General features: G+C 38.1%; 1 protein-coding gene and 1 non-coding gene across 2 annotated transcripts; both read left to right on the forward strand.

Annotated features, from left to right (window-relative positions):
- The first annotated feature begins 954 nt into the window (after positions 1-954).
- LOC141632828 (uncharacterized) lies at positions 955-9,359 on the forward strand. The gene is made up of 2 exons (XM_074445339.1): positions 955-1,075; positions 8,215-9,359. Exons 1-2 carry the CDS (start codon positions 955-957, stop codon positions 9,357-9,359), a joined length of 1,266 nt encoding a protein of 421 aa, XP_074301440.1.
- Positions 9,360-14,675: 5,316 nt separating this feature from the next.
- On the forward strand, positions 14,676-14,782 carry LOC141635242 (small nucleolar RNA R71). The gene has a single exon (XR_012539941.1). It is a non-coding gene; the product is annotated as a small nucleolar RNA R71 (small nucleolar RNA).
- The last annotated feature ends 5,977 nt before the right edge of the window (positions 14,783-20,759 follow it).

Raw genomic sequence — 20,759 nt, forward strand, 5'->3', positions numbered from 1 at the left:
TTGACTGGGAGTAGTCTTAGGATGGGTGACCTCCTGGGAAGGTTTCCGGGATGCGCATGAGTGAGGACAAAATGCGCAATAAAGGACCCGTGTTGATCTGTGGGCCACGTACACAGCCTGGTGAGCTATCATAAGTAACCGCTCCCGACCTGGTTTGGGTCGGGGTGTTACACCACTCATATGAGGGCCGCATTCTCCATCATGGAATTCTTCCATAACTTTCTTTTCTTTTGAATGATCAAGGCAAAGCAAAATGACGCCTTGTGGCGTTCTCTAGTATAACTCCCCTTGATTTAGGACATACTGAGATGCTAATAAACGAATCGCTCATTGTCCCCTCTTATCCATATCGTGTGGGTATGGGCCGTTGAGCTTGTAATTCAAAATTGCTTGATACCAAGGATCCTCCTGATTTTTGTTTTCATCGGTAAGACAATGCACATAAGCTGGTTCAGACCGTCGTTCAATGCATAGTGGCATTTCTATCATGATGTCGGGCATGTTGATCAAGGCTGCAAGTTTCGCAAGAACGTCTGCAAACTGATTTTCTTCTCGAGGTAGATGTAAGTAAACCACTTGTTCGAAGAATTGAGCCACTTGATCTATCCTTGCCTGATATGGTGCAAGACTTTTACTCCGAATTTTCCAAAATCCAGTAATTTTATTGATGATTAAAGACGAGTCGCCATGGACTCGAAGTCTCTTGATGCCTAAAGTAACTGCAGCTTGAAAACCGATGAGGCAGGCCTCATATTCCGCTGCGTTATTGGTCACCTCGAAGTCGAGTTTGACAGAAATTGTTGTACGCTCGCCTTTAGGAGAAACGAGCAACACTCATATACCATACCCTCTTAGGTTGGAAGCTCCATCGAAATAGAGGTCCCATGATTCTTTATTAGTGTGTAGAATATCTTCATCGGAAATGACCATATATCTATTACTTGGGTATCATAAATGGGGATGTCTGCGAAGAATTCGGCTACTGCTCGTCCTTTAATGACCTTCAAAGCTACATATTTGAGATCGAACACTGAGAGCATCAAAGTCCATTTTGCCAAACGTCCATTTAAGACTGGTTTCTCAAAAATGTATTTGACAGGGTCCATCTTTGAGTACACCTTGACCGAATAGCTAAGCAGATAATGGCGTAGCTTCTTGATTGCCCACACAAGAGCGAGGCATGTCTTTTCATGTGGTGTATACTTAGTCTCATATTCTAAGAACTTCTTGCTATGGTAGTAGATAACTCTTTCTTCTTTCCTGACGACTTGTGCGAGCATAGCCCCCAGGGCTATTCCTGTGACTGTGAGGTACAGAGATAGATGTTAATCTTTCTGTAGTGGCATTAAAACAGGTGGCATGGCCAATATCTCCTTGATTCTGTCAAATGCCTTTTGACAATTGTCGTCCCACATGGTGTGGTCTGTTTTCTTGAGCTTTTTGAATATAGGTCCTCAAATCATAGTGAGCTTTGAAATGAAACGGCTTATGTATTATACCTTGCCCAGGAATCCTCAAACTTCCTTTTCTGTCCGTGGCTGTGGCATCTCGATTAGAGCCTTGATCTTGGATGGATCAATCTCTATTACCCTCTGACTAACTACATATCCCAATAATTTGCCAGATGTGAATCCGAATGCGCATTTCTGAGGATTAAGTCTCATGTTGTACTTGCGCAACGTGAGAAAGAACTTGCGAAGGTTGGCGAAGTGACCTTGTCTATCCTTTGATTTGACAATTATGTCATCTACATATACCTCTACTTCTTTGTGCACTATATCATGCGACATGGTAGTCGTGGTGCGTTGATATGTCGCTCTGGCATTGATTAATCCAAACGGCATAACGGTGTAACTGTAGGTACCCCACTGAGTGACGAATGCCGTTCTATGCATATGTTCTTCAGCCATTTTGATCTGATTATATCCCGCATATCCAGCCATAAAAGAAGGGAGTACGTGATCTGCTGTATTATCTACTAGTAGGTCAATGTGTGGGAGTGGGAAATCGTCTTTTTAGATTGGCCTTGTTTAGATCTCTGAAATCAACATAAACCCGAATTTGCCCATCCTTTTTGGGTATGGGGACTATGTTAGCCACCCAGTGTGAGTACTCGCAAACTTTGATGAACCCGGCTTTGAATTGCTTGTCCACTTCCTCCTTAATCTTGAGAGCCCATTCTGTTCTCATTCGGCAAAGTTTCTGCTTTACGGGTTTGAAACCTGGCTTGATTGGGATTCGATGTTCTGCGATATCCATGTCTATCCCTGGCATATCCATGTAGGACCAAGCGAAAATATCTTTGAATTCCCGAAGAATGTCGATGAAGCGAGCTCTTTTATTTGGGTCTAGGTGAAAGTCATAGACCCCTAATAAGACTCCTCTAATTAGTTTACCAAATTACTCTAATTTAGCGATTTAATGATCTATGTAACATGCATACAATATAAAGGCATTAATAAAAATAAGAGAAGAAATCTCATGTGCTTACATTGATATGGATTCAAATATGGGTACAATAAGAACTCTTTTCTTATTGTTGTTGAGCTTACAATAATGGGATGATCCTCCAAAAATCCAAAGCCTCCACACTAGAAGACCTCCAACAGATTGCACCCAAGAACAAGTTACCCAAATCCTAATAAATATTAACTAGATATTATATTAGGACACCCTTGAATACTATTTTTAATATTTCTAACTATTAGAAAATATTAATAATATTTGAGAGGTTTTTAGAGAGATACGTTTTTTTTTTCACATGCAAAAGTTGTGGAAAATAATATGAATAATAATTACTCTAGTAGGGGGGGGGGGGGTGGCCGGTTTTAGCATGAGAGTGGGAGAGCATTGAGTTTTGTGTAGCATGCTTGTAATAATTAGCATAGATTAGAACAAAAGGGTTGAGTGCTCAAGGTTTAGATTAGTGTAAAAGCAAGACTAATCCTGCCTACTCTAGGCACCATTTACACGCCTAAAATGGACCATTAGGGTCCATTTTTTATTTTTATAATTTGTCTCACAAATTATTATAAATCATTTAATTTTATCATCTTATATATTAAAATGTATCCTAATTGTTTTTGTCTAATAACACTGATATTATATATACATGTACACCTACATGGATATGACAAGTACTAGCGCTAATCTAATTAGTCATGTAGTACAAAATTAGTAAATTAACGGTTAATTTCAAAAACCCGTCCCAATAATTTATTATTCGCTTATCGCATAATCAAATAATAAATTCCGTCGGCCCGAGTTCATAACTTGATTTCTCTAAATTAACTCAATTTACTAACTTTTAGTCAGTTTATCAAGGGACTAATTAAACTGTATCATGTACAATTAATTAGATTTCTATTGGGGCTCGTTCCTTTAGGTGTGACCGAAAGGGATCAGTTGATCACCGCCATCTCACGACAATAACGTCAAACTCTAGTCAGCCAGCCGTTATTGATTTACGTTAATCAACTGACGAGGATTATAAATATATAAACATCCCTATTATATTCCTTTAATGAGATTTATAATGTAGACGCACTATTGTGGAGGACACTTACTCCAACAATCTCCCACTTGTCCGATACAAGTTGTGTGTTACCAATTCTTGTGTCCGTTTCACATCTCTCACTCAATGCAAGGTGTCTTTCAGGTCGCACTTGCATTCAAACACATCGTGAGTGGTTTTCTCGATCAGGAGACTAATTGTCTAATTGGAAAAATCAACCAGAGATTACTTTCGAGCGTGGCCACGCATTTTCAGTAACTAATCCTTGAGTGGCCCAAAGATGTTTATACCCTAACGTGGGTGGACAATTCTTGTTGACCCATCTACTCAATATAATGCAGATCACCATGACCCAGAAGATGCCCATCGGCCTCCTTTCACGGCGCGACCTAGGACAAAAACTAAAGTCAATTGGAAACTGCACCAACTCAGATAAATGGTCGCTAGTAAAAAGAATCGACTCATAGGAATAATATACAAGTCCCCGCCACGACCAGGCTTCAATTAAAATTGATAAGGGACTCTATAAATGTCACTGCCCGGCAGAGTGTCATACAGTCTGCCTATGTAAACGATCAGTCATCCTTATGACCCTATGGTGCTCAACCCACCATCGATCGACTTATAATCTAGTTACTCCGAGATGTCACCTCATTAAGTGACTAGGGACAAAACCAAAGTTCATCCAATTCACTTGAATAGGGTTCCGTGTTGTCACACAAACTATTCAGATAAAAAAAGTATTAAGATTTAGTCAAATTAAAAAACAAACTTGCAATAAAAGCATAAATAATGAATGTGATTATCATATATGAAAAAATTGGTACAATATCCATATATTACATATCCCATAATCTAAAGAAATTCTGGTACTCGTCTCAATCCCATTGCGAGAACATGACCATCATGCTTGGCCTTTGATAAAGGCTTGGTTAAAGGATCAGTGATATTATCATCTGTCCCAACCTTACAAATGTCTATTTCCTTTCTATCCACGTAATCTCTTATTACATTATATTTCCTTTGTACGTGTCTAGATTTATTACTAGACTTGGGCTCTTTAGCTTGAAAAATGGCCCCACTGTTATCACAATATATAGTGATCGGGTCTTCGGCAGTCGGGACTACTCCTAGTCCTTCCATAAATTGCCGAATCCAGACATCTTCCTTTGTAGCTTTAGATGCTGCCAAGTACTCTGCCTCTATCCTAGAATCGGCAGTAACACCTTGTTTAAAGCTCTTCCAGGAAAAAGCTCCTCCATTCAACATAAAGACATAGCCGGATTGGGATTTCAAATCATCCTGATCGTTTGGAAACTGGGGTCCGTGTAACCCCTTACACGTAATTAGTTTTCTCCTAACACTAAGAACGAATTCTTAGTACTTCTCAAGTACTTAAGGATGTTCTTCATGGCTATCCAGTGACACTCACCGGGGGTGTTTTGGTAACATCTCGTCATGCTTAAAGCAAATGCGACTTCGGGACGAGTGCACATCATAGCATACATGATTGATCCAACAACGGAAGTATAAGGGATCAATTTCATGCGTTCAATCTCCTCAGGTTTTGTGGGACACTGTGACTTACTCAAAGTGATTCCAGAACCCATAGGAAGAAAGCCTCTCTTAGAGTCTTTTATATTGAACCGATGAAGAATCTTATTAATATAAGCTTCTTGACGTAATGCTAGTATCCTCTTGGATCAATCACGATAGATTCGGATACCCAAGATGCGTTGTGCCTCTCCCAAGTCCTTCATCTAAAAATGATTCCCTAGACACTCCTTAACAGAAGTGAGCATCAGTATATCATTCCCAATGAGCAATATGTCATCCACATATAAAATTAGGAAAGTTACCTTACTCCCACTAAACTTCATGTATAAACACGGTTCCTCAACACTTCAAGTAAAACCATTTTGTTTAGTGACATGATCGAAGCGATGGTTCCAACTCCTAGATGCTTGTTTAAAACAATAAATAGATCTCTTAAGCTTACACACCTTCTCAGGGTTAGATTTATCTACAAAACCTTCAAGTTGTGTCATGTACACTTCCTCTTCTAGAATCCCATTCAAGAAGGCGGTTTTGACATCCATTTTCCAAATCTCATAGTCATGAAATGTGGCGACCGCTAAGATAATCCTAAGGGACCAAAGCATAGCGACCGGGGCGAAGGTTTCATCATGGTGGAGACCATGAACTTGAGTGAAACCTTTTGCCACCAATCTAGCTTTGTAAACATCTATATGTTTATCCATGCCGAGCTTGATCTTGATATTCATTTACACTGAAGGGGTCTCACTCCCTCAAGTAAATCCACCAAGTCCCATACTTGGTTCTCGTACATAGAATCCATTTCAGATCACATGGCTTCAAGCCAATACATGGAGTCGGGACTAAAAATGGCCGATTTGTAGGTAGTGGGTTTGTCACTTTCTAAAAGTAACAAATCACTATTTTTCTCTATATTACCAAGGTATCGGTCTGGTGGATGCCTTATTCTACCTGACTTCCTAGGAACAACTACTGTTTCAAAAGTGGAGGGAACGTTATCCCCTACTTCATTCTCGGTTTGTGGCTCTTGAACTTCATCAAGTTCAAATTTCTTCCCACTCTGTCTTTTAGAAATAAATTCTTTTTCAAAAATGACAGCATCACGAGCCACAAACACTTTGTTCACAGGACTATAGTGGAAGTAAAAACCACGTGTTTCTTTCGGATATCCTACAAAGAGACATTTGTTGGATCTGGGTGCAATTTTTTCGTTAGGCTTATTGTGAACATATGCCTCGCAACCCCAAATTCTCATAAACGACAAATAAGGGACTTTCCTTGTCCATATCTCATATGGATTCTTATTGGCTGCTTTAGTCGGGCTTCGATTTAGTGAGAATATTGCAGACAAGATGGCGAAACCCCAAAACGAATCAGGAAGCTCAGTTAGACTCATCATACATCGAACCATATCTAATAAAGTTTGGTTTCATCTTTCGGCCACGCCATTTAATTGCGGTGTGCCAGGAGGAGTCCATTGTGATACTATGCCGCAATCTTTTAGGTGAGAATCAAATTCTTTGTTTAAGTATTCACCACCACGATCGGATTGTAGGTTTTTAATCTTCTTATGTAATTGGTTCTCTACTTCATGTTGAAACTCTTTGAACTTCTCAAAGCCTTCACTTTTGTGCTTCATTAAGTAGACATACCCATATCTTCCTAAGTCATTAGTAAAAGTAATGAAGTAGTGATATCCTCCTCTAGCGGTGATGGTTAATGGAGCACACACACATTGGTATGTATGAGGGCCAAAACGTTACTAGCTCGTGTCCCTTTACCCATAAAAGGAGTACGAGTCATCTTCCCTAAGAGACAATACTCGCATAGACCATAAGATTCATAGTTAAATGGTTTGAGAACTTTAGATGAAACAAGTCTCTTAATACAGTTTTCGTTTATATGACCTAACGACAATGCCAGAGGTAGGATAGATTAGGTTCACCTATTTTGAGTTTCTTGTTCTCTACATGATAAACTTCATTGACATTATTAAGAACATAAATACCTCCAATAGAAATGGCTTTACCATAAACCATATCATTAAAATAAAAAGTACAACAATTATCCTTGATCACAAAAGAAAAACCTTTCGCGTCTAACACGGAGATGGAATAATGTTCTTGGTTAAGGTTGGTACAAAATAACAATTATTCAAAAACAACTCTAAACCACTAGCTAAAGTGAGCATATATGTCCCCATAGAAACGCCCGCTACTCTAGCTCCATTCCCCATGCCTAGGTCCACATCACCCTTTGCTAGTGCTCGCACGTCCTTCAACCCCTGCAAATGATTAAAAAGGTGAGATCCACATCTGGTATCAAATACCCAAGTAGAAGTGCAAGCAAAATTAATGTCTATCATATAGAGAGTAGAGGAGATTATACCTTTTGGTGTCACATGACCGATCGGTGTCACACGCCCCGCCTTAATGTCCCCCAAGTATTTGGGACAATTTCGCCTCCAATGGCCCTTGCCATTACAATAATTGCATTCGGCATCAGAATGTTTGCCACCCTTTGACTTGGTCTTGCTATTCACAATAACTTTACCTTTTCCCTTGTCTTGCTTTTTAAATTGGGTCTTTCCCTTCCCCTTCCCTTGCGAACCCCAAGGTGTAAGTTCTTTAATCTCATTGAAAGAACATCCTTTTTCTCACTCCCACTAGCCTCCATATCCCTCTCCGCTTGGGTAAGGAGAGCATGAAGCTCATGGAAACTCTTATCGATGTCGTTCATTTATAGTTCACCCTAAAGTGGGCAAACTTGTTGGTAAGTGAGTGGAGAATGCGGTCCACCGCAAGCTTCTTTGTAATTTCACACCCTAAACGTGCTAGAGTGTCAAAATACTCAATGATAGGCTTATCGCGTACCTATGCAAAGATAAAATTCCCTAAACACAAATTAATGTAGTAATAGGGGTCGAACACAAGGAAACGGGAATTACGTCGTGAATTGTGATGGATAGATTTTTATCAAGGTCGATTTCGTTTTTTTGTTTGGTTTGGTTTGTTTAATGATTAACAAAGACTACGATGTAAATTATATAAATAAAGAGGAGTCTAAGGGGTTCGGGTCACGCATGCAAAGGTAAACATATAATCATGATAAACTTGGTACTAATAACATTGTCAATTGCTTAGGCTTAAAGAAAATCCTTGCAACTTATATTCCGTGTCAACCCTTGGATGACTCCTTCTATTGGAAATTTTCTAAGCATGGTGTCTACACTGTCAAGTCGGGTTACTATGTTGCTAAGGCCTTATCTGATGGACCTACCACGGGTGCTGACCGTTCTAGAATGCTTCCTACCATTGTGGCCTTCTGCAAATCAAAGTTGTGGAAGTTGCCTATCTCTAACAAGCTAAGGGTGTTTTTATGGAAATTTATGGCTAATGCCCTTCCTGTGGGGTCTGAATTTCTCAAACGCAAGATGAGTTGGCGCTCCTCTTGTACTCTCTGCGATGGCTTACCTACTTGTGTGGAATCTATCTCTCACCTTTTCAGAGATTGTAGCTTTGCAAAAGCTCTTTGGTTTGGCTGTCCTTTAGGAATTAGAATCACTGGGGGGGTGGATATTGATGTCAGGATTTGGATCATTAACTGGATCAAGTATTTCTTAACTGGCCCAGATCCTACCTCCCTCCTTTTTCCCCTTATCGCTACCCTTTGGAGAATTTGGTGTTGTAGGAATGACATGGTCTTCAGGAGTCGTCGCCCTTGGCCTATGGGTGCCCTCAACTCTATTCTTGGTGACATTGGGTGTATGAATGCGGCTGTGTGCAATAAGGATGATTGCCTCCTTCAAGCGTCTTTGTTGGACTTCTCTTCTGATTTTGAACTAGCAAAGAGAATCAGAAACTCTTTTCCCTTTTGGATTGTTGGGGGACCTATGTGCGGAAATGTTTGTACTGTTAAGTGTGATGCTGCATGGAGGGCTGATAGAAGTTCTGGCATGGGGTGGTGCTTGTTGGACGGTGATGGGATTTTAAGGAATTCTGCGAAGGCTCGCTCGTTTGCCTCTTCTGCCCTCCAAGCTGAAGGTCAGGCTGCAATCCAGGCGCTAAAATGGGCCTTGGAGGAAGGGTATCTTCACGTCAGACTGGTTACGGATTGTCTTGTCTTGGTTTTGCAGGTGGCCGGAGCGGATAAGCCTATTGCGTCTCTTTCTTGCATTATCCAGGATATTAAATCTATTACGTCTAGTTTTCACTGTTGCTCTCTTAGCTTCTGTCCTAGGGGAGTGAATAGGATAGCTCATAATCTTGCCCAGGAAGCTCTATTGTAAGCTATGCTATTTGTTGCTGTCAAAAAAAAAAAAAAAAAAAAAAAGATACCCATCTTACGATATTAGCATCAACCATAGACCGGGTCCTAGAGAAACTCTCGTCCATGACTAGGTCGTCCTACTATACATGCTTAGTCTAATTCAATTTCGTGCCTCTCGACTTATAGAACGAATAAACAAACTTAATCAAATGAATAGGGCCCTAAACAAAGATTAAACATTGTGGCACAAGCATGTGATAGAAGCAATATGAACAATATTATTATTAATCTATTTTATCATGTTATATATTTGATTTTACATGGCTCCCCTAGCCCTTAGACTAGGAAATTTAGCTACTCATATTTGTAAAGGAAATGCAAATGATATTTAGATTATAAGGCATATTGTAGTAATTATAACTAAAGTGGAAATTGTATACTAATGATGAAATGTAAAGGACTAATACTAAACTCATAAACAAAAAATACAAAATGTAAATAAGAGAAAGGTTACCAAAGTAGGAGCTTGATAGACTAACTTGGAAACCAAATGCTTGAATATAAAAATAACCAAATGTTTAACAACTACAAGCTTAACGATATTGAAAACAAATGAGAAAACAAATGAGAGAAATATAATGCTTAAGGCTATGAAGAACTAAAATGAGACGTGAAAAATTGGATGCCTAAAGCTTTGGAACACCTCTCCTATTTATAGGAGAGAAGAGCATAACGTAAAAGCCAAGAGGCATGCAACCCCGATCGGGGTCGTGTGTTTCCAGCTCCTTTGCCTTAATTCTCCTCTTAATTGCTTGGAGAATCCTATGTTGGTGATTAATTGTGCAATTAATCACCCGGTTTAGACCTTAATTCTTGGCATCCTAGGTAGCTTGGAATCCTATCTTTTCCACCTTGACTTGGACTTGAAGTTGGGCTTGACTTTGGTTTGTTGACAACAATTGTTTTGCACACATTAGTCCATCAACTTCTTCATGAAAAACCCATGCAAACACTCCATGATAGCCCAATATTTGGTCTTGCTTAGCCATTGCACTCTAGTAGCTCATCTTGTAGTATTTTAGCTCCAAAAAGCTTAAGTATCCTACAAAACATGTGGAGACAAACAAATGCACTAGAATAACAAATATTAGCTCAAAACACTATGATAAGTGCTAAATGACAAATAAAATGGAGCTAATATAGGGGATGAAAGTATATAAAATATGCACTTATCAAACTCTCCCAAGCTAAACCCTTGCTTGTCCCCAAGCAAGAAACCAAATCCCATCAATTGCAATATCCAAACAAGCTAAACATAACGATTTAAAAACCCGAAACAACATGGGCAAGGAATAAAGCAAAGCATGGTTGAGATTTACACGACGGCGTAGCATATAAAACTTTGAATGAACCTTTAAGCTCTTGCATGATCTTTTGACTTATGGACTCTCACGGGACACTCAAACTCTTTTATATGTGAAAGGACAATTTTGTGAATAAACACTCAACTATCCTCGACTTATGATAATGTGCCCGCAATCTAATATGGTAAACATGTCAAATCTAGTAAGCCAAAACAAGCAAATGTAAGCATGATAAAGAAGCCAAATGAGTAGGAAGAAAGCAATATGTGATGGGTAAGAAGGGGGAACAAATGAATTATGCTAATGTGTAGCTAAGTCAAGCTAGCAACTACCAAATTGTAAAGGTGCTCAATCCCAATTCCAACCCAATTTTGCAATTCAAATCATGAGAAAATCCTCCAAAATATAGGGATAATGCTTGAGAATTTCTCACATCTTTTCTTCTTCTCTTTTTTCTTTCTTTTCAATGCATACTTCTTCTTTCATTTTCATGCTTTTTCATTTCTTTTTTTTTTCTTCTCATTTTTTCTTTTTTCCATCTTTTTCAATTCATCATTTTTCTTTCATCTTTCTGTTTCATTTTCCTCTTTTTTTTTTTTTCTTGAGCATTAAGACCAAGCTCACATGATTTTCATAACTTTGAAACAAAATCCAATTGAGCACCCAAACAAGACCAAACAAGCTACTAGCTCAACAAGGTAGGCAAGTTATAATGTAGCTATGGAAAATTGTTTGTGAAGGGGTCAAGAAGGCAAAAATATCATGTGAATGGCTCCAAAATGCTATAACAAATGAATGCATGCTTACCAAGGGATGACATGAGAACCATACTTGCGCTTTTTGATGAAACACACATTATAAGGAGACACCTACACTCACCTAAGAGAGACCGGATATGGATGCATCGGTCAAAAGAGGCTCTACCTTACCAATTTGTAGCTTACCGCAAGTCAAGATCAAGCCTATTCGGTTCATTCTTCATCTCCCACCTACTATGTCAAGACATCCCCATGTAGCTAATATCCCAACATGAAACAATAAATCATTAGCAACAAGGCATTATTAGGATAAGCAAAGAGGAAAGTAGGCAACAAGCAAGCATAAAGCAAAAAATTTCTCTCAAAATTTTTCAAAATTTCTACACTATATGCAACTATACTATTTGCAAATGCAATATCTTCCCCCAAGCTAAACATCACATTGTCCTCAATGTGCCAACTATCCAAATCACCCAATCAAACCATAAAAATGGCTCAAAGCACAAAACAGGAAGGACTAGAGGTTATGTTTAATGGGTTGCAAGATTTAAACTAATATGCAAAGTAATGAAAAAACTTACTCGACTTGCTAATCTCCCCCAAGCTAGCATGAATCCGGGGGAATGTAGATGTTTCTTTGTGACCAAAGTGAAAAATAGTGAAGAAAAATGGTAGAGAAAGAGAATGGAGGTACCATCGGGTTTATATAAGAATGATAAAACGATTCACTCTTTACGCGCATAAGGAAGAGAGGACGAAATTTCACAGAACCACGACCCCGATCGGGGCCACCAACCCCGATCGGGGTTGACCTCCTCTTCAGGTTTTGCCTCTTTTCCGCGTTGATGTAATTTCCTTCTCTTTTTCGAAAACCACGTCCTCGAACGGGGTTGTTGCATGGGGAAGCATGCCATATTCACTTCTAAACCTCATTTCTTCATTTACACCTAAAAAATCACAAAAAGAAACATCATCAAGTCGAACATTTTATTACTAATCTACGAAAAACAATAAATTGCAGAAAATTAAAAACAAAAATAAAAAAAAAGCAATAAAAGGCTTGGGTTGCCTCCCAAGAAGCGCTGGTTTAACGTCCCGCACGACGTAAGAAGCTAATTGATTCAAGTTTTGTTCTTGAGCTTGCCACCAACCAAACTCCATGTCATAGCTCCTTTAACATTCCGCAACCATTTGAAATTTTTCAAATAAAATTTCCCTTTCTTCTTTTTGACACTCTTAGCATTAGTGCCCTTAGCATCGTCACCTACAAAACAAACAACACCCATATCTTCCTCCAACAGATCAGATAGTAAGGATTCAAGCGTAGTAGAGGCATAAGAAGAGTCCACAGTGCTAAAAAAATAACAAGACTCTTGTAACATTGGGCTTCTAATGGTGTTGTTTTTGCTAAAAGAAACCCGGTCATCACCTACTTCCAACGTCAACTTCCCATTTTTCACATCAATTAATGCACCCGCGGTGCGTAAAAATGGCCTACCCAATATAATTGGCGTTTGTGAATCCTCGGCCATGTCAAGTATGAGGAAGTCAACGGGTATGAAAAACTTGCCAACTTTGACGGGTACGTCTTCTAAGACACCTAAAGGTCGCTTTAAAGAACGGTCCGCCATTTGCAATGTTGTACTTGTGCATTTTAAAGCACCCATGTTAAGTTTTTCATAAAGAGAGTAAGGCATGACACTCACACTAGCACCTAGGTCGCAAAGGGCCTTATCAATGGTATATGTGCCTATAGTGCAAGGAATAGAATAGCTACCGGGGTCCTTAAGTTTCGGGGGAGACTTGTTTTATAAGAGTGCATTACACTCCTTGGTGAAAGTAATGGTCTCAACCTCATTGAAGGATCGCTTCTTTGAGAGGATTTCCTTCATAAACTTTGCATAAGAAGGGACTTGGGTAATTAATTCCATAAACGGGATGGTGACTTGCAAATTCTTACAAACATCCAAAAATTTAGCAAACTTACCTTCCTCCTTTTGCTTTGCTAGACGATGGGGAAATGGTATTTGAACAATTTCCTTGGGAGGAGCATCCTCCACATCTTTCACTTTCTCATCCTCATTGGGAACACTCACCTTTGTTGGAACGACATCACTCTCCTTAACATTAGGAGAGATTTCTTCAATAACCACCTCATCACTTTGTTTTGGCATTCGAGACCCAACATCTTTGGCATCAAGCTTGCTCTTCCTCTTTAGCATCAACAATCGATGAGGAAATGGCACACGATCTTTAACAATAGGCTCTTCACTAGCCTTCTTTTTGTCATTTCCCCCAAGCTTAACCTTTTTAACAACCACCTCTTCATCCAAAGTCATGGATGGCCCATCATAGCTTGAACCACTTCTCAAGGAAATAGAATTAGCGGTTTCATGTGGTTGCTCACCTTGGGGAGGTAGTTGTCCGTTCTTCCTTTGAGAGCTAGAAGCGGCTAGTTGAGCCACTTGTTGCTCCAACATTTTGACCGCGGCACTATGAGCTTGATCATTTTTTTGAATTTGAGCCAACAATTCCCTTTGCATTTGGATGATCATGCCCTCGAGCTTACCCACTCCTTGATTGTTCTGTTGGCCATTTTGTGGTGGATTTTGTTGGTAATTGTTTTGTGGGGGCCTTTGTTGATTTTGATAACCCGGTGGAGGGATATACTTTTGTTGTTGAGGAACATAGGCATTTTGTTGTGGTGGGGGTTGTGGGTTAAGCACATTGTTGCTATTGTAAAACAAGTTCGGATGGAATTTTGAATTCGGGTTATAAGTATTGGAAAATGTACCCGGTGGATATGAACTTTGTCTTAGAGCTTGAAAAGCATTTACCTCTTCCATAGGAGCTCGGCAATGAGCGGCGTAATGACCCGCACCTCAACATCCATCACAAACGATAATTTGGCTCGTTAAAGACACAACATTGAGTTGTTGAATGGAATCCCTAGCATCTCTCTCCGCCAATTGTTGTTGGAGCAAGGCAATTTGAGCTAGCAAAACGGAGTTGTTAGAAGATTCTTCTTTACCTTTGGATGGCACAACTCGGGAATTGACATATTGGGCATCATGGATCACCATAGATTCGATCGTGGAATGAGCAAGATCGGTGTCAATTTGATCAAACCGCCCATTGTTGGCGGAATCAAGGATCCTTCGGGACTCGCCACAACATCCAATGTAGAATGTTATTGCTAGAAACCAATAATCTAGCCCATGATGTGGGCATTGCCTTTGAAGCACTTTGTACCTCTCCCAAGCTTCGTATAAGCTCTCAAGAGCTTGTTGACGGAATCCGGTAATTTGGATCCTCAAAGTTTGAGTTTTCTCCGGTGGAAAAAACTTTTGATAAAAAGCAAGAGCCAATGTCTCCCAATTGATGATTCCCAAGGTGGTGCGGTCAAGGCTATTGATCCAAAGCTTGGCCTTGTCCTTCAAAGAGAAAGGGAAAAGTATTTCCCTTATTTGGGCTTAGGTGACGCCCGTTTGACGGATCATGGAGCAATAGTCACAAAAGTTTTGGACATGCAAATTGGGATCCTCCAAAGGACTTCCTCCAAATTTCTTTCTCTCCACAAGGCTAATAAAAGCCGGTTTGATCTCGAAGTCCGGCGCGGTGATTTGAGTTTTTGTGATTCCGGCCGGAAGCATAGCCGCGGTGGGCTTTGAGTGATCGGAAAGTCTCACCATCTTTTTGGTAGTAGATGGTGATGGTGGTGGAGATGATGAACACGAAACCTCCTCCTCTTCAAGATCTTCTAGATCGTCTAAGTAAGACTTTCTGGCACTTTCAACTTGTATGGGAGAAGTGGCTTCTTTCACTTCCTTCCAAAATCGTCGTCTTCTCCTAAAGGTTTTCTCGGGATCGGAATCCGGTGAAAGCAATTCTCCACTACGAGAGGACCTGGGCATAAGACAACAATTTCTAGGAAAATGATAAGTAACGGTCTCAAGGAACAAGTGTTCCCCAAGACAAAGAAAAACAAGATAAAATTCGACAATTCAATAAGCAATAAAACCGTTTCCCCGGCAACGGCGCCAAAATTTGATAGGCTTATCGCGTACCTATGCAAAGATAAAATTCCCTAAACACAAATTAATGTAGTAATAGGGGTCGAACACAAGGAAACGGGAATTACATCGTGAATTGTGATGGATAGATTTTTATCAAGGTCGATTTCGTTTTTTTGTTTGGTTTGGTTTGTTTAATGATTAACAAAGACTACGATGTAAATTATATAAATAAAGAGGAGTCTAAGCGGTTCGGGTCACGCATGCAAAGGTAAACATATAATCATGATAAACTTGGTACTAATAACATTGTCAATTGTTTAGGCTTAAAGATACCCTTCTTACGATATTAGCATCAACCATAGACCGGGTCCTAGAGCAACTCTCGTCCATGACTAGGTCGTCCTACTATACATGCTTAGTCTAATTCAATTCTGTGCCTCTCGACTTATAGAACGAATAAACAAACTTAATAAAATGGATAGGGCCCTAAACAAAGATTAAACATTGTGGCACAAGCATGTGATAGAAGCAATATGAACAATATTATTATTAATCTATTTTATCATGTTATATATTTGATTTTATATGGCTCCCCTAGCCCTTAGACTAGGAAATTTAGCTACTCATATTTGTAAAGGAAATGCAAATGATATTTACATTATAAGGCATATTGTAGTAATTATAACTAAAGTGGAAATTGTATACTAATGATGAAATGTAAAGGACTAATACTAAACTCATAAACAAAAAATACAAAATGTAAATAAGAGAAAGGTTACCAAAGTAGGAGCTTGATAGACTAACTCGGAAACCAAATGCTTGAATATAAAAATAACCAAATGTTTAACAACTACAAGCTTAACGATATTGAAAACAAATGAGAAAACAAATGAGAGAAATATAATGCTTAAGGCTATTAAGAACTAAAATGAGACGTGAAAAATTGGATGCCTAAAGCTTTGGAACACCTCTCCTATTTATAGGAGAGGAGAGCATAACGTAAAAGCCAAGAGGCATGCAACCCCGATCGGGGCCACCCCACCCCGATCGGGGTCGTGTGTTTCCAGCTCCTTTGCCTTAATTCTCCTCTTAATTGCTTAGAGAATCCTATGTTGGTGATTAATTGTGCGATTAATCACCCGGTTAAGACCTTAATTCTTGGCATCCTAGGTAGCTTGGAATCCTATCTTTTCCACCTTGACTTGGACTTGAAGTTGGGCTTGACTTTGGTTTGTTGACAACAATTGTTTTGCACACATTAGTCCATCAACTTCTTCATGAAAAACCCATGCAAACACTCCATGATAGCCCAATATTTGGTCTTGCTTAGCCATTGCACTCTAGTAGCTCATCTTGTAGTATTTTAGCTCCAAAAAGCTAAGTATCCTACAAAACATGTGGAGACAAACAAATGCACTAGAATAACAAATATTAGCTCAAAACACAATGATAAGTGCTAAATGACAAATAAAATGGAGCTAATATAGGGGATGAAAGTATATAAAATATGCACTTATCACTCAACCATTTTGAGCACATGTGGACCAACATTTTGGCCCTTTTCAAGCTTAGCTTCAAAAAAGTGCATCGCGGCTTTGTATTGGCGGATTTGAGGTGTTTGTGAAAACACTGTTGTTACCCTAGTGAATATCTCATATGCATTGAGGGAGATACAAAGAAGCTTCAGATTAGAAGCCATGGACCATATCAAGATATTTTGACATCATTAGCGACCTTCATATGGTCATCATAAGCAGTCCCTACCGCCGTGGTAGCCCTTGGGTCGGGTTCGGAAGGAGGAGTTTCAATCAAATAGCGGAGCACGTTATCGGATACCGCGGCGGTTTTGATAGTCGATTCCCACTCGACGAAATTACTTCCGTCATCTTTCAAAATACATGTGTCCATTTACGGACCTTAGCCATGAGTCCTTTCCAAGTTGAGTTGTGGAATATGGTGTTGTCATTGCGAATTAAAAAACACTACAACAAAATAAGGAAATATAAGCATTCATTGTTTTATATTTTACTTGTAAAACGATTTAATCAAGTTTTAGCATTCATATAATGATTTCTCACGAAATTATATAATGATTCCAAGCTCCGTCTTTAGACCAAAAATAATCATGTTATGACAACTTTTATATAAAACGGTAAGTCAACGTTTTGACTAATTCTACCCTTAGAACTCTCGGTTGACGGATTTCAACTAAACCCATCTCTAAGCCCCGGGACAACTCTTCTCCCATTGAGTCCAACCCAATTTTGGCATGTGATCTCATCACCCTACTTACCCGAGGTAAAAAGGTCCACGATCGTGGTGCACTAATGAACATGGGATTCATAGGTGTTACTAATTCGTAAGGTTTTTATCTCAATTAGTTAAATATGTGAGAGATCTTGTCAATTTAGTTATTAATTCCCTATTAGTGAACTAAGTCGGTGAATTGCGAATAACCGTTAATTGACAATTGAAAAATAAATGCATGTGCGGCGATTTTGGCATGATGTGCAAGCAAAATATTAACATGCAAGAATATTAAATCATAGTATGACCACCTAGCTAATTAAACTAACTAGATTATTAAATATCGGAAATCAACTCCTTGGTCCCTTGCCTCTTCATTGGAACACCTTCCAAAATAGCACCGTCTTGTGGGATTTGAAACTTCTTCCAAAATGGCACGGTCTCGAGTCAAAACCGGTCTTCATTGTAAGTAGTAATAAAAATAGATACAAATGAATACATAGCAATACCTATTACACATTATTCCCTTACATTACGGGTAATAACGATTAAAAATAAACTAGGCCATACTAGGTACAAATTGCATAATTAACTAAATAAATGACATGCATTCATTCAACAATAAAACCATAAATAAAATCCTGTAAATTCATGCCAAAATCGCCCCTTAGCACAATCATAAGAATCTAGCTCGACTTTGTGGAATTAATCGATTTTTAACCGTTTAAAAATCAATAATCAACACTTAAAACTTGTTTAAGCTCAAACTAATTGTCTAAAATGTTTTAGAACTCAAACATTAGTCCGCACTAATTTGTTGATAATTAATTAGTTTGAATTGATATTATTTGCTAATTATATCGGTTTTAACATAACATTTTATGAAATAATTCATAACAATTATAACCATTAAAATAATTTTGAAATGAAAATTTTGTATATTATGGAACATATCTAAGGACCCAAAAAGTTTAAATTTTCCCAAAACTTTCGAATAGATTTTGAGAATAAAAAAAACATCAATATTTATCGGTTTATATCCTTATAAAAACCAATAAACATAAAAAGGTGAAGTCAATTTTTAAATTTTACTTTTAACTTTAAAACATATTTATAAATATACAAAAAAAAATTCATACCTAGAAAAACGTTCCATATTTTAGAACATAATGATCCCATTTTATCCACTTTTTAACCATTAAAAATCAATAACCATGCAAAACTCAATTACTGAGGAGTCTATTGATCGAATACGAAAGGAGGGGGGGGGGGGTGAATTGAGTATTAAAAACGATGACCGGTTTTTCGAAATATATGATATAAATTAATTAATTGATTTTATTGATTAAAATCAACTAATTAAATTACTAACAATAATTGCAAAAACGAAATAACAATAATAAAGAGAGAGAGAGAGAGAAAGAGAGACACACAGGATTTTTGAAGTGGTTCAGTTTCACAAGTCAAAACCTACGTCCACTATTCTCGATTAATAATTTTTAGTACCTTTCTCCGGATTACAAAAATTATCAATCCACTCGTGTAATCAACTATATGATTATAACTCAGATTGAGTATCACTAAATACTCTAGGTTGATCTTACGTTAATAAGAAAAATACAACGATAAATACTAATCTCACGTTATGCGTGTGAGTATAATATCTTTGTGTATTAAGTATCCTATAACGATTTTTCTTCGAGTGATTGACAAATTTGATGCGCAATTTTTGTATAACCAAATTGGAAAATAAGAATTAAAGCTCAAAGAATTTTGCTTAAATATTTTTCTCTCTAAGAGTGTAGATGTGTGTGCCACTTTTAAATGATGAATGAATGAGAGTATTTATAGTAGAGTGAATTAGGGTTTGGAATGTTCTGGAATTAGGGCATAGGAATGTTCTGGAAGAATAAATCCCTAACAACTTGATGAACAAGTAAGAAGCAAAAGGAAGGAGGAGTTTGGCCTCCTAGGGATTCGGCCTCCCTAGGGTTTCGGCCACCTAGGGTTCGGCCACCTAGGGTTTGGCCGGCCTCTAGGCCTCCTTCGGTCCACTTCTTGCTTCTATAGCCCACAAAAAATCGAGATAGAATTTTAGTTAAAGCCCTAGGTTGCATGACGATATAAATATCGTGTTACAAACCAATAGTTTATTTAACTTAAATTCTAATTAATTAATTTCAATTAAAATAAATACTCTCTTATTTTATAAATCACTAAAAATATATTTTCCAAAAATTAACGCATCATTTTTGTCTAGCAATGAAGTTATGGCTATTAGGTCATAACTTCAACAACCATTAAATCAAACAAAGTAAAACCATTACCGGATGACGACCTATACTATCTAATCTTCAGTAGATCTTCAGTAAACGAATCGTCTCTTCACAAATCTCTCATCTTGAGTCTCGTGGTTGATTTCTAATCTTGATCTTGCTTGAATACATCGATCAAGTGTATTTGAAGTTGTACCTCCTCGGTCCAAACTTCAAGCTTGCGTCATTGTAATTGTTTCTTTCTATATTAAGACTTAAGCACACAATTACACGCATATGTTTATAATATGAAGTCCACATACAAATCATTACTGTCATTATCAAAACAATTAATAAGGACTAAAGGTCCAACAAATTCCCCCTTTTTGATGATGACAAGTCTCCTATGATTTGTGTCTAAGTCTAGTTCCCCCTCAACATAATACTTCCCAAATTATAGAACAGTTGAGCGCAGAAACTAATAACCTTTTCAAAGTTATAACTATAGAATGCCATAAGAGAATTAACTTGAGACGGTCGCAAATCATAAAAACAATGAATTCCCCCTCTTGGCATCATTGAAAAGATAAGAACAGACATAAAACGACCAGAATAATATATTATGAAACAAGAATTAATCATGAAAAACATATTATATTTAACGCAATCTAGTTCTTAATTAGCATAATAATATTTTAAAATGCAATCACAAAAGGAATAATGCGGAATTGAAAAAGCTAATATCCATAAGAATGGATTTTTATTGTAAGCAAAGGAAT

This window comes from Silene latifolia, chromosome Y, assembly GCF_048544455.1.
Source record: "Silene latifolia isolate original U9 population chromosome Y, ASM4854445v1, whole genome shotgun sequence".
In the NCBI taxonomy this organism is placed as follows: Eukaryota; Viridiplantae; Streptophyta; class Magnoliopsida; order Caryophyllales; family Caryophyllaceae; genus Silene; species Silene latifolia.